Source organism: Phalaenopsis equestris, unplaced genomic scaffold, assembly GCF_001263595.1.
Source record: "Phalaenopsis equestris unplaced genomic scaffold, ASM126359v1 Scaffold000600, whole genome shotgun sequence".
Taxonomy (NCBI): domain Eukaryota; kingdom Viridiplantae; phylum Streptophyta; class Magnoliopsida; order Asparagales; family Orchidaceae; genus Phalaenopsis; species Phalaenopsis equestris.
The window spans coordinates 469,071-484,946 of NW_018165040.1; the positions used below are offsets into that span (position 1 = coordinate 469,071).

The window sequence follows — 15,876 nt, forward strand, 5'->3', positions numbered from 1 at the left end:
CGGAGGGGCGGGCGAGGTGGAGGGTAAAAAATTTGCAAGTTTGGGAAGGTTTAAGAATAGGATGGTTGTTGCTTTTGTTTCCTATTTACTCTCTTGGTTTCTCTCTCTTGGTTTCTCTCTCTCCCTCCTTTCATTTATAATCAGGGCTCTGAATTTAGCTCGAAGGTAGTTAATTGCTCTAAAATTGATTCTTAAATAAATTTAAATGATTATCATTTAAATGAATATCATGTTGTGTTCTATTAGTCATGAATTTGTCTATTTATTGGTGGTTCACGTTTAGGTTTGCATTTAGCTCGAGCTTATTTTAAGAAAAATACTAAAATTTAAATCTTATAAAATAAAGCATACAAGATCAAATAATATAAATAAAATAAAAATAAAAAATGTTATAAATTTAAGCGTTGCATGATTGGTAAAAATATATAAAATAAAAAAAGCCCATTTAATAAAATAATCTTATTATAAATTTATGGGTTGGATTCGTGTTAAAATCATAACCCATGTAATTTCTGAGGTCGTGCTTGGGTTGACCCGCTAATCAGAAAATAACCTGCCCAGCCTAAGTATACGCTAAACCTCAAACCATCAACCCAGATTTGACACGAGGTTGACTCCAAATAGCCGGTATTATTTATGTTAAAGGATTATACGGGTTCGGGTTCGGGCTGGCAGACTAAAATCAGATCATTTTGGTTGCATAATCGATATTATATCACCTTCAGCCATTGCCATCCTCTATGGTTCTTCGACGAACTGCTAAGCCCATTCAGGAGTAGGGGTGTAAACGAGCCGAACACGAGCGAGCCCAGACTCAGCTCGTTTATATTTCGAGCTCAAAAAGTGTGTTCGTGTTTGACTCATTTGCTTAGCGAGCTGAACACGAGCCGTTCGCGAACAAAGAGTCGTTTTGACAACCTGATCACGTAGTCATAAGATGTGAAAGATTTGGGTAAGATTTAAAAATAATTGTTTATATTAAAACATCATTTGAAACTAATTTAATAATTTTTATTCTATTTTCTTAATTAATATTTTTAATTGATTATAAATCTTTGTAGCCTTTTTAGTCAATTAAATTTTTTGAAAATACTACTCATCAAAGATACATATATATATATATATATATAATTAATTAGTAGTATTCCGAGTCAAAACGAGCCGAACATGAACGAACAAATATTTGTTTATTTTCAGCTTGTTAACTTAGCGAACGAGCTGAACACGAGCATTTCGCAAACAACGAGTCATTTTGATAACAGCCGTTTTGACAGCCCTGTTCAGGAGATCTTCCTCTGCTTGTATGTTTCACTTTCGATTTCGAATTGTTAATGTGTATAGTAAATAAATCAAGACATTGCTGCAATGCCGGTTTTGATTTGGGGGGATTCGTGTAAGGTTTGATGCATTCATTCATCTGTTTCTTTTTCACTTAGCGTGATGAAATGTTGAATTTCATGAGTAAATTTTCATCTTTACATATATAGCACTGATGTAGGCTTAAGCGAGCTTTGAGTCGTATGCATATCATAGGTTTTCGATCAACAATTTTTTAAGCCTACTACAAATTCTCATGATGACTTGTACCATGTTGCATGTGCAGTGTATAGATATGTCATTAAGAGTTCCTTTCTGGTGATTAATCACTGTAAAACCTTTTCTTACTAATGTATGCATCTAAAACTTTTTGATTACATGTGATGAGATCCAATTGAACATGGCTTATATGGCATGGAGATGAAATACAAGACTCTAATAGCTCTTAACTTTTATGATGACCTTATAATGTTCTTTGTCATGGGTCAATTTTAATTTAAATATGCTTTTATTTGAACTACTATTAGTAAAAATTATTGAAGCTATCGAAATTGTTTAAATATTGACTATAGTCGATTGGATGCAACCGACGGGAGACCAAGAGGCCCACTTATCCATTGGATGCAATCATATGAGCCAAGGATGAAGGCTAATCGAGCCAGGAGAGAAGGACAAAAAGATTGATCCGAGTCCGAACCGATCCGACTAGAGCAAGACAGATAAGCATTCGAGCGAACCATTACCAAAAAGCCGAGCGAGGGCATCAACCTACCTCTTGATAGATCAAATTCAAGGAAAGAATCCAGTTTTTTGGCATCAACAACTATCCCATAGATCCCCTCGAGGTTCCTCATTAGGGACCAATAATTAACAATGCAATATAGCCTCACAATAATCTCGAAGGATTCTCTCGTCAAGGAATGTATTATTTATCGCGCTGCAGTGATTCATCCTATACTCGATAGAATAGAACCATTTCATTGAATAGAGTTCCTTATTCAAGGATTGAAAGTCGATAAACAAACTAGATCAACCAACCGGCAAAGTCCTACCGACCCAAAGCTAATCAAGTCCAATCGACCGACTCAGCCTAGTAGACCAAACCGAATTCACTGAATCTAAGTAATGCTAACCCAACCGACAGAGTCACGGGGCAACCAAACAATAGACTCGTACATGTCAAATATCTAGAATACCCCGTACAACTCCAATAAAGTAGGGCAACAATATAATATTACATATTATAATATCTCCTATATAAATAGAGAGATAATTTAATAAGAAAATGCTAATAAATAAGATATTTTACTCTTCATTAATACTTACTCCCATCTCTGTTTCTCTCTCTCTCATCTTATACGCTCTAAATTTTAGAGTGTGATTCATGTATAAATAAGCATTTAACAATTTAACTATTTAGTTATCATATCAAAGATACCTCCCTATTCATAGATTTGGTTTATAGATATTAACAACAATCTTATTAGACCATAGTTTTATTTTATTTTCTTAACTTATTTATAAGAAATATCTTGTTTGTAGTCAAAACTAGCTTAAATATGTAAAAATTATTCCGCTTGGATGTCCACAAGTCCCACCACCAGCGGCTATGTCGCCTGATGTTGACATGTTTGTCGATGTGACCGCTGATAATTGATCGTCCGGATATGCATGTCCAGACATTATATTTTCTCTAAAATATGAAAATCATGACAGTTGTAAGAGCTTTTTTTTTTTTCCAATTTTCTTAGAAAATAAAAAATTATGCAAATGAATATTTTATCTTAGTGAATGATATCTTTAATCCATACAAAATCATCAATTTAATTATAATTTTATTAAAAACTACTTCAAATCTCTATACTATATATTATCTCACGCAAAGATGTGCTGGCCTTTTTTGCCTCCTTTACAAGCATGAAATCTGTAAGAAGCAATTCGTCGAACAGCTTAATCGCAAGCTGCCTTAAACAGCTTTTTGTTCGGCAACGGTGCCTTCCTGTTTTGCGCACTGAGGTAACGTGTCCTGAAGCAAGCGGCCCAGCTTGGAGAATCGGTCTTCCATCAAAATATTCACAATACAACATAAGAATCCTGATGGCATTGCTTTTTATTCCCTTAATATATATATATATATCCCACATTCTTCCTCTCTAAAGAAATAATCAAATTCTATTCCCACTCAAAGAGAAAAATATATACACACAATAGAGAATCCTCACAAATTACACGTTTCTTAACTTAAACCCTCAAGGAATCCAGTCATATTCAAGACATGAACCCGGAGGCGGCTTAGCTTCCGCCACTCATTGGCACCACCATACACCGATCCAACCATTTCTCGATCAACCCTCCTCGATATCAATATATGTGGCGGTATCATCATCTCTCCTAAAACAATCTCATCTTCGTCTCTCCAATCGCCAACCATCTTCAATCTTTTCGGGATGTCGATAGGTGTTGAATTCCCTTTCGACTGTTTATCACTGCTCGGAGAGTCAGATTCATCATCATCGCAACAATACAAAAAAAGGTCATCAGAGGCAGTAGAACGGAGCTTCTTCGAGTGAAGATCGGTGGAGGCAGCCGACCATAATACATCGGCTTCTTGGAGCTCTTCTAACATGTTTGGGTAGTTGGAGAAAAACATTTCATTTGGTTAGAGAGGTAGGTAGGGTTTATATATGTGATGAGAGATATAAATGGTTGGATAATGTGAATTATGTGGATTAGGGAATTAAGAAAGAGTTTTGAGTATGGAATCCGCTACCTTGGTTTGTAAAGTAGTCCAAGGTATTGGTAGATTATATCTCATAATTGCTTCTGTTCTCCTCCAATCTTGTTATGCAAGTAGATTATTATTAATTTATTCAAATAATCCTATTATTTAAATTTAAGACATTATAAATATTTTGCTTATAAGAAATTAATGTAAAGTTAAATAATTGATAGAAGTAATTTATATGTAAACGAAGTTTTTATTATTGTATGTTATGTCAGGAGTCGAATATTAATTTGCTTAATTTAAAGAAGCGGCACTAATATGTGTTTAAGCAACAACAAATATGATTTATTGAGATAATTATGTATTATCTGTTTCTTGAATGGGCATTGAAGGAAGATTTTTATCAAGATGAGAGACACATTTGTATGATTGCGTGTGCATGACTCAATTGATTTGAGTAAGAGTTCAAATTCTAAGAAGATAAGGAGAAACGACAATGAACTTTAGGAGGTCTCTAATTTTTTTTATTATTATTGAAGTATATAAATTTATTTCATATTGATTAGTTTAGGAGGCAAAATGCCAATTAAAGATTTTAATATTTTATTGCAAAAGGCAAATGTAATGCATGGTAGATTTTTTTATTTTAAATGGTGGCAATAATATGTTTATTAGGAAAAATTATTAGGTGTGGCATTCCCACCTGTGATGTCCAATAAGAGGAGAGAGAGGGCGAGGGAGAGAGAGAGAGAGAGGGTCATTCCCCCTCTCTCTACATCTAATAATTTTAGAGATAAATTTCAAAATTTGGAGAAAAAATATTAGGTGAAGAGGTTGAGGATACTCCTGTCGATGATGGCGAGCTTCTAGCTTGCATTTTGGAGAAAGTTCTATTTGCATTAAACTAGCCTGTTATAACTCAACACAACACAATCTTTAGGTCAAGATGTACCATCGAAGGAAAGATATGTAATTGATTGTCGCAAGAGGCTATACTGAAAATGTTATTGTTGAGGCAGTGGTAAAGGCCATGCCACTCAGAACTACCAAACGTTCTAACTCACATAAGCTTAGTTGGATCAAGTAAAAATTGGAAGCAACTTCTTGTGTTAAGTCAATTGTGATTTGATCGAAATACATATGTGTGATTTAATCTTAGGACGGGCTTGGGAATTCAACTTAAGGGTATGGTATGATGGTCATGCTAATGCGTACACCTTTGAATGGAAGAACAAGCTGATCAGACAACTTCCTACCAATTTGAATGCCTCATCCCTTGAAAAAGAAACTGATGAAAAATCATCCTACATTATTGTGTCGGGGTCGCGGTGGCTATGGGCATGAAGAGGTCCAAAACATATGTTCTTCCTGGTTGTCCAAGAGCAAAATGACGCTTTGTCGGAGGTGCATCCTTCAGTCCAATAATTCCAACAATTTCCAGGTTTAGCGCCATCTAAGCTTCCAAACCAACTACCACCTTTTTGGGCAATTCAACATCACATCGATTTTGTACCTAGTGTGACAATCCCTAACCGTCCATATTATAAAATGAGCTCTATAGAACAACAAAAACTGCAAGCCATTGTGGATGATCTTTTGCGAAAATAGTTCATTCGGCATAGCATGTGTCCATGCATTGTTCTAACTTTAATTGTTCCTAAGAAAGATGGTTTTTGGGGATTATGTGTGGATAATAGAGCAATAAAAAAAAAAACTATCAAATTCAGTTTTCCTATGTCTTATATGGAAGTCTATTTGATAAGTTAGTGGGAGCTAGCATGTTCTCAAAACTTGATTTGAGGAGCAAACACCAATCATATTCGTGTCTGGCTGGGTGATGAATGGAAGCTGACATTCAAGATGAGTGAAGGGTTATAGGAATTGCAGGTTATGTCTTTTGATTTGTGCAACGCACTAAGTGACTTTATGAGGCTCGTGAATGAAGTTCTAAAGCCATCTCTAGGACGTTATTGTGCCGTACATTTTGATGACATACTTGTGTATAGTATTTCTATGCAGGAGCATTTGAAACACTTAAAATCTGTATTTTCTACCTTGTTGGAATATGAACTCTTCCTCGACTTGAATAAATGTGAATTTGCTATGATGGAAGTCCATTTCTTTGTGTTCATAATCGGCCAAGATGACGTACGGGTGGGTTCACAAAAAATATAAGCTATACAAACTTGGCCAATTTCGAAATTTATCACGGAGGTTTGCAGTTTCCATGGGCTTGCAAATTTTTATGTGTTTCATCGGAAATTTCGGCTTTCTCGCAGCACAACTAACAGATCGTTTCAAGCAAAAATCTTTAAAATGGGGATAGGAGTAGCAGGGGTTTTGAGTCTTCTGAATTTCGACTTACCTTTCCAAGTGGAAACCGATTCTTCGACAATTGGGGTGGGGCTATTCTCACACGAGAGAAAACCGTTGGAGTTTTTTAATGAAAAGTTAAGTCACGTGCGTCAAAAATGGTCCACTTATGAAAAAGAATTGAATGTCGTCATTCGAGCATTGAAATATAGGGAACATTATTTACTGCATCAAGAGTTTGTACTTTATAGTGATCACCAGCTCCTCAAATTTTTGCAAAGTTAAAAGACAATTAGTAAGATGCATGCATGGTGGGTAATTTTCGTACAAAAATTCTCTTTTGTTTTGAAACATTAGGCTGGAGTACAAAATCATGGATGCAAACAAGCATTACTAGAATGGAGTGGATTTGAGATTTGTATCAGGAAGATGAAGATTTTGCTCTCATTTGGACCAACTGTAGCCAACATTCGATCCCAATCGGATTAGCTATTCAACAGAGCTATCTTTTTAGAGGTAACCAACTATGCATTCCAAATGCTTCTATTCGTCAATATCTCACTTAGGAATGTCATGAGGGTGGTTTAACGGCTCATAGAAGAACGGACAAAACATTGCAAATGTTATAAGCATGATTTTATTGGTCAAAATTGTAGAGGGATGTTTGTTGTTTTATAGAGAAGTGCACCATATGCCATAAATTTAAGGGCTCCGGACAGAATGTCGGTCTCTACCTTCCACTTCCTATTCCTATGAGAAGTTGTTAGTATAGATTTTGCATTGGGCCTTTCTCGTACCAAGCATGGTTCCTATTTGGTAATGGTGGTTGTAGATCGTTTTTCAAAAAACACACTTCGTGAAATGTAAAAAGACATATGATGCTATCAATATTGCGAAGTATTTCTCTTAAGAGATTGTGCGGCTTCATGGTTTTCGACAGAGCATAACATCAGACAGAGACGTGAAACTTGTGAGCTGTTTTTGGAAGGAAATATGAAAACATTTAAATAATAACCTTAATTTGAGTTCAGCCTACCTTCCTCAAACTAATGGGCAAACTGAATACATTAATCGAACACTGGGAAATGGGAATCAGCTGAAACAGTGGGATGATCAATTGGTTCAAGCTGAGTTTACATTCAATTTGATGGTTAAGCGTTTTATGGGCCGAACTCCTTTCAGCATTGTCTACACCAAAGCCCCAACCACAAGGTTGATCTCGCTGTTATTCCCAAACCTCTAAGTACTAATGCAACCGAGTGGGTAAATGAATTTGTTACCATGCTGCGCGAGGTCAAGAACAAACTTTCTAGCAACTAACATCACTACAAAAGCGAGATAAGTCCAGAAGACAAAAAATCTTTGAAGTGGGTGACCTTATGATGGTTCGATTCTGCAAAGAAAGATTTCCACTAGATACGTACTCTATAGTCAAGCCTCGTAAAATTGGTCCTTTTCCAATCCTCAAACACATTAATGAGAATGCATATGTGTTGGTGTTCCCGCCATATTTGAACATTTCCACCACCTTTAATGTTGATAAACTAGGGCGAAGAAAAATAAGAATCGACACAAATCCAGAAGAACACATAGAGATTTAACGAGGTTCGGCAAAAATGCCTACATCCTCAGGACCAGAGCGACGACTTTCTTTCAACTCCAGAAAAAATGTTACAAGATACAATATAGAATAACCTAGGGTTACAAACAAGTATATATATAACCCTAGAGAAAATCCTGAAGTATAATATGTAATTCCCAAATTACCCTATACTGTACCGCGGGGCGTTGCCCCCGCTCCCCCAACCCACATAACGAAACTCCCCCGATTAGACAGATTCTTCCACTCCACCCCGCTTCGTTCCAGCATCTGTCACTTATATGATATATGAGTCATACCTAGCATTTAATGTTTCTAATTTGCATGCACATCATGCGTCGGATGAAGGACAGGTTCTCTCTGAACTTCTGAAGTGGAAGGGAACTGATAAAGCTTGAGAGTATTTGGGTCTCTCCATCTATATTCGTGACAGCTTGTATTCCTAGTATTAGTTTGCTATTATATTATAATAGTTTTTTTATCTATTTTGTTTTAATAAGTCACGTGCTAGCTAATGAGATCTGTAGTCCCTCATTATTTTTTATTTGTTTCAGCCTTTTTAATTATACTTGCTAAGGAAATGGCTGAGCAGTTATTTCTTATCTGCAACTTCCATTTGGAATAGAAATCCCTTTTTCTGATTTTTTTTTTTGTTCATTCCTCTTACAGGTGCTGGTGGCTCTCAATGATTCACACCAATTGATTTATTAAGAGTGTGGCTCAACCAAAAATGTTCTCTCTTTCATATTGCTAAAGCTTGTACACCACCCAAGTTTAAGATACATGTGTCTGAATTATCTCTCGCTCTCTCCTTACATTCAATGATGCAATGAAAGTCTTAAAAGTATTATTACATGCAATGATGCAAAGAAACTAAATATAGCCAAACTCTCCTTAGATCCAAGATGATCTAAGTCATGTGTTGCCACAAGCTCGATTCAAATTGAAGTTTCCCATCCTAAGGAGGTTGCGGTTCATCTACATGGAGATTTGTGCTCCATATCATTCCTTAGAACCATTTTTGTTATTTTTGGATTTAATTGGATCCTTCAACAAACTTTATGTAATCATTTTTTGGATGCAATAAAATTCTCTTCGGGTTCAAAAAAAAAAAAAAATTTGTGTAAACTTCCCACTTACAATGGTACTTGATACACCACCAACAAATTTTCATCTACAAATCTCAAGACAATCTTTTGAGCGAGAAACATTCAAGCTTCAATTAAGAGTCATCTAGAGATACGATTTCAACAAACTTATAGTTAAACTGACCATCTGGATGAGACGGACCCAATGATATCAAATTTAGTCCAATCCGAGTCAAATCAAACTTAGATCAAATCATTAAACTACTCTAGAAAGTTTTCTGAACATATTTAGATGGTCAAACGAATGCTGAATTTAGCAAACATATAGTTGAATCGAGCGTCTTGACAAGAAGAATCCAACGAGTTCAAGATTGCTCAACTCCAACATCATTAAGACACTCACAAACCGTCTGATTGAAGGAAGCTTTCCAGACCGTCCAATCAAAGTGGTTCATATTCCTGCATTAATTGCATCCATAACACTATAAAAGAGCCTTACCACTCTCATGAGGGGGAGGAGAGCTCGAGACTTGAGAAAGAACCTGAAGCTTTGAGAAAGAGCTGAAGTCCAACACCACTCCTGCCACCTTCGATCGCCGCCAACCGTCATTAACCTTTGCTGACTGTCATTGATCCCCACCAACTCTCCGCCTACCGTCGATCTCCGCCTACCATTATCGACTGTCATCAACCACCGACCACCATCGACCAACGTCGAGTACCGTCAACCAATGTCAATCACCGTCTAACTTATAACAGATTTTTATAACAGAATCATACCCCGGGATTTTTTTCTTTTATGAGTTTTTTACGTAAAAACTTCAAAGGTCATTATTGATCATTTTCTTTATGTGAATGTGTGATGAATTCTAAATGTTAAGAGGATAATTCATTCTTTTAATACTGCGGATTTTCTAATTTCAAATATTTTAAAAGGAGTCAAACTCAAAAAAAAAAAAATAAAGAAGTGAATAAAATTCCATGGAATTTCTTCATCCACGAGCTTCTTAATAATTTATTTTCGCCCAAAGCTGTCAGCTCGCAACGTGGCACTTGCCATACCGTTAAATCAAGCCGTATCCGCGACAATTGATTTAGCCAAATGAATACCGGAGAAATGGAACACGCGTCCCCAATCATTCCATCCAATCTGTCTCCCCCACCCTGTATTTATCTCTTTACTGATCACACCCACAGACACACTTCCTAAATCAGCAATGGACATCGCCGGCGACTGCTGCGGCGGAGAGTTCGCCGCGCCACCTTTCGTTGCGAAAATTTATCAGATGGTATCCGATCCGGCGAATGATTCAATCATCTCATGGGGACGAAACAGCAACAGCTTCGTGGTGCTCGATCCCTTCGGCTTCTGTCAAAACCTCCTTCCCCTCCATTTCAAACACAGCAATTTCTCCAGCTTCGTCCGCCAGCTCAACACTTATGTACGATCATGTTCAATTCGATTTAACGAATTTGTTTACTGACTACTTGCGTTTTGATGGGGATTTAAGGGGTTTTGCAGGGATTCAGGAAGGTGAATCCGGATCATTGGGAGTTTGCGCACCCATCGTTTCTTCGCGGGCAGTCGCAGCTATTGAGCCGCATCGCGAGGAAGAGGAAGGAAAGGGATGTGGAGATTGACGAAGATGATAGGGCGTTGGTGATGGAGTTGAGGAGGTTGAAGGAGGAGCAGAGGGCGATTGAGGATAAACTGGAGAGGTTATCGAGGCGGGTTATGGAGACGGAGAGGCGGCCGCGCAAGATGCTTCAATTTTTGGTTAGGGTTTTTGAGGACCCGCAGATGTTGGGGAGATTGAAGGGGAGGGCGGGGATTGGAGAGGGAGAGGGATTCGGCTGGGAGAAGAAGGAGAGGCTTCGGATTGATGGAGAGCCGCCACCCCCGCAGCCGTGGGAAAGATGGTTTAGGGTCGGATTTGGGGGTCGGTGGGGGAGGTTTTGGCTGGGATCCGTTTCATATGGATTTTCTTTAATTTTTGTGTTTTTTTTTTTTTCTTTTTGATGCGGCTTAAGCATGTAAATATTTTGATGATGAGTGTTTGCAAGGAGAAAATGTTTCATGTGAAGAGTGTTTGTGGGCGGTCACGTCGTTATACACATCAGCTGCGGGCCATGTGACCTACTATAATTGATCGTCTGAACGTACGACCACCTTGAGGGAATATTTTTTCATGTGGAGGAGCTATTACATGCAACAAGTACATACAAATATTTTCATGTAATGCCCATATATTTGGGTGGATCAATGTAAAAATAGGCCTCTCTTATTTTAGCTCATATGCTTTTATATAAAAAAATTTTCTCATAAAATATAAATGGGTAACGGGTAAAGATTACGTTTTGCTTTATTTGGGAGCTCTAATTGCTTGAGTTTGTCGTTTATTCTCTCAGTGTAACATTATATTACTTTTTATTGTGAAAAACGATGACAATAAAGCGAAAAATTAGAACAAGAAAATTCACACACAGAAAATAAGTATGTATACAAATTTACGTGATTCGGCAAATTACATATATTCACGGAGTTACAAAAGATTTTATTATTCTAAAAATTTCGATAGCAAATCATTCTCTCTCCTCACCCTCTCTCTCCCTTTGCCAAGTCCACGTGAGCAGAAGAATTAACAGGAGAAAACAAAGTTCTTTTTCCCTGTTTCGTAGTTCAAGAAAAAAAACCAATGAAAAGAAAAAGAGGTGCAGCTTTTTTCTTTGTACACTTAAGCCAAAGAGGTTAGGGTGGGATTACTTGAGAGAAGGTGGGTTTTTGGCCTTTTATAATAAGCAAACAAATCCTTTTAATGGAAGCGCAGGAAGACATCAATTTAGCTGGACGCGTTTCCACGTGAGAAGTAGCGGGACCGCATGAGGAAGAGGGGGGAGATGGCGGGACCGCGTAAGAAGAGGGAGTTTATTAGCTGCCAATTTGAATAGTCTCCATCAATCTCAATAAATCTCTCACTTGGTATGCATGTAAATATTGCATTTTAAGTGTTAGATCTGTACATACACAAGATTTGAGTTATATATATATAAGTTATATACATATGTAATGTGGTATGTATCTAAAAATTGATGTTATGGTATTAGCTTGTTATGTACATACATAAGAGTTCAATGATATTCATGTAAATATCAAAGTTTAGGTGTTAGGTTTGCGTATACATAAGAATTGAGTGATATGTATGAATTAAATACATAGTTAATGTGGTATGTTTATGTATAATTTGAAGTTTATGGGTTAGGTATGTGTTCATTTATTAGTGGAATTCAAGTTGTTTGGTTGAAGTGAAGCAACATATGCATCAGGTCTTGTTCAAATTGATGGTAATATATAATGAATCTTTTTTCATCACCATGGTAGAGAAAATTCGTTCAGAATATCATATTTTAATGCTTCTTGCAATAGATCAATCATAATCTTGATGAAATTTTAAGCAATAACAAATATGAAGTGGAGATCTAGTGACACTTAGCTATTGAAGGATCAACACTCATGACATTGAGTCCCCAAGTGAACATTGTAATATACTCATTTGGCAGTACACAAAAATATTGAACTTTTTTTAATATACTCATGGGTTGGTGACACATAGCAAATGTAAAAAATTGAACCTTTTGTTTGCTTTTGTTGCCCAAATCATACTTGTCATGTTTTTTATTTTTGTTTTAGCTATAGTTTACGATATGTTTCATGTTTAGATTTTGTACAATCCTCCTCTTACTTGTACATATTGTGTATGATTATTTTTGTTATTAGTCCTGCTACAGAAGACCACAGGTGGTGCTGGTAATCAGCCACCTCAGCGACCGCATGATCTTCCCACTATATCGAATACTTAGAAGAGAAAAAAGGAGAGCATGTCTACTTCCACTCATGCTGCTGCTACGACACCTGAGCTTTCTCACGCACAGATTCGATTACCCGCCCAGCTGATGATTCTAAGTATAAAATTGATTTTTTTCACATTTATTTTGACTCTTAATGTTTAAAATGTCACTTAATAATTGAATTTTATTATGTAGGAGAAGTACGAGCAGCTCTGAAATAGGCAGTTGGCCTCCCAGACCCCGAGCACTGCCAGCAGTAGCTGTAGCAAGGTTACCATTGCACAATCTAAGTTCGAGTTATGGACGCAGAAGGCGGGGAAGATGAAGGTCGAGATCTTTCATGCTTCTGTGGGTGGCATGAGCTCGTCACACCTGAATACTGCAGAGCTTGCCAATAGGTTGCTGCTATGAATGAGGATGTTTGTCATATGCGTGAATGCTACAGGGAATTGAGTGAAGTATAACACGTTTGACAGAAATTATGGATGATCGTCGAGGCAAGCGCACAATGAATGTTGTAGTCAAGGAGAAAGAGGAGGATGAGGAGGTGGGGGATGACGATGAGTTTTTCTGTATTTTGAATTTCTGAGATGTTTGAACTCATATTAAGGTTGTAGATGTAAACTTATGATAATTTAGATTCATAACAGTATATTCATTAATGAGATTTTTTAGAGCTTTAATCTGTGATATGGATGTATATAATATGATGTAGATTAACTGTTGTGTGTAGATTGTAGAAATGTAATTGATATATTGAATTTTATTTTTTTCAAATTTTGTGTTGAATTTGCATCCTTCTTACATCAAAAAATTTGGCTCGTCATTCATCGATATTATCAGTTGTAAATTCAACGTGATTTATGGTCCGTTTGGGCCAGCTGATTTGGTGCGTTGAAGTTTTGAAAACGCACTTGACCTGTTTGGGTAAATCACATTATGACACCTTATGCATTTTCAAAACGCTGAAAAGAGCATTTTCACACTGCACATAACTAGGTGTGATGACAGCTTTCTGGTTGCGGTATGGTTTTTCCAAAAAAATAAAAAATTTTAATAGTCACTACACCTAGCTTATTAGCAGGTTATTTTTCATCAGCTTATCAGCAGATTATTCAATAAGCTGCAGCTGCCCCAAACAAACTCTTAATGATATTTTTTATTGTCTGATGTTTTCAGTCACAAAATTCAATGCACATATAGTCTGACGCAACGATGACGAAAAAAATGCTAATTATTTGCGTCGGAATATTCCGACGCTAAATTGACAGAATTAATATTACCGACTCCCGAATTGCTCGTTTAAAAAATTGAACGTAAATCTAATGAAAATTCGATGATATCCTCAAATATCGTCAGATTTACATTTGATTTGTGTTCGATTTGGTTGGCGCAAATTTGCTAAATTCCTGAAGTGCGAGAAGTTTCATTCTCTTCAATCATTTGGATCTATGAGATATACTACCCATCTAAGTGATGAGTTTGTCGAATGGCTTTAACGAGATGGTATTCGCTACGGTTTCTCCAATATTTGGCTACTCATGTTTGTATGTTTCTGTCGAAAGGTAAATACTTTGTCATTCGTACTTGGCCTCTTGGACTTGGCTTTCCTACCCTTTAGGGTTTGCTTGTTTAGGTCAGATCATATTTATTCCAATTGTATGCTAGGTAGGGCTATAAAATGGGTCGAGCTTGAGCGAGAAAGGGCTCGGCTCGTGTCGCCTAGTTAAAAAATACTGCTATTCGTATTTGTCTTGTTAATACATTGAGTGCAAATTTTTTTTTCTTGTTCAGCCTATTTATTTAGTGATACAAATACTACATGAACGAGCTATTTTAACATCTCTAATCATGCAACTGTATAATGTTAAGAATATGGGCTAGATTTAAATTTTATTATTTATATATATTTTAATTCTAATTTTTAATTGATTATAAGTCTATATAGTGTTGTCAATTAAATTATTTAAAAATTAAACTCATCAAAAATACATATATTTATAATTTAGCTAATTTGTGTCAAAATGAGCAAAAACGGATTTGCTTGGCTAATAAATAAATAAACACGAGCAACTTAATAAAGCAACCCTAACGCTAGGCTAGCTTCTCTGGTGGGCTTAGCTCGGGAAAAGTCCAAAAACAGGTCCCGATTTCGGTTGGCCCCGCCATGGCCAAGCACATATTCAAAATTTTAGACGAGTCATCCAGCACGTGACTAAGGAATAGGCTTTATGTGATTACTCATATATCAAAGCATGTCTCTCCTGAGCGGACACAAATATATTTTTAACATAAGGAGCATACTATAACGGAGAAACAATTATTTGGTGGGGAGTCCACCTAATAACATTTCATGAGGGGAGCATATTTTCTTTATAGGAATGAGGAGAAAAATTCTAATTTTATAGAGGCCTAGAGTTAATTAGAAACTAAATCATATCATAGAATAACAATATTTTATAAATTCGGGATGAATTGGATCAAAAATTAACTAAAAACACAATCAAAACAATTAAAAAAAGCACACAAAAATTTATGTGAAAAAACTCGAAAACGGGAAAAACCAGAGAACCATACCGCTAGAAAAAATCCACTATGAAATCAAAGAGTTTTACAGAAAAATTGCAGCAATTTCCTCTCTACACAAGGAAACTTACAGAACACACTCCACAATCTTTCTTCTTATAATCCAATGGAAGAATCACGTCGAATTACCGAAATCCACATTTTTTACTCTTCTCGACTTCACCGGCAGGAACACAATTGAAGAACTCAAGAAGGAATTCACATTACAGCACTCACACAGCTTAAATTGGAAACTTAAAATTGAAATCTCGTGTAAATTGTTTCAGGCATATAGGCGCCACCACTTGGAGCCTAAGCGCCAAGGCCTCTATCATGTGCCTAAGTTAGGTTCATATGCTCCAATAGGCTGACACATAAGCGCCGTTCTCTCGGAAACCATGCAGCGCGCACAAGTCGAAGTG

General features: G+C 36.6%; 1 protein-coding gene across 1 annotated transcript; it reads left to right on the forward strand.

The window, feature by feature from the left end:
- Positions 1-10,176: 10,176 nt before the first annotated feature.
- LOC110029688 (heat stress transcription factor C-2a-like) lies at positions 10,177-11,404 on the forward strand. The gene is made up of 2 exons (XM_020732100.1): positions 10,177-10,485; positions 10,566-11,404. The coding sequence occupies exons 1-2, from the start codon at positions 10,261-10,263 to the stop codon at positions 11,061-11,063; spliced, it is 723 nt and encodes a 240-aa protein (XP_020587759.1). The 5' UTR covers positions 10,177-10,260; the 3' UTR covers positions 11,064-11,404.
- Positions 11,405-15,876: the final 4,472 nt, after the last annotated feature.

Bases quoted from the DNA above. Each gene is read 5' to 3' on its own strand.
- LOC110029688 (XM_020732100.1), top strand. From the start codon at position 10,261: ATGGACATCGCCGGCGACTGCTGCGGCGGAGAGTTCGCCGCGCCACCT. The intron at 10,486-10,565 runs GTACGATCATGT...GGGGTTTTGCAG, and splicing joins TCCGCCAGCTCAACACTTAT to GGATTCAGGAAGGTGAATCC.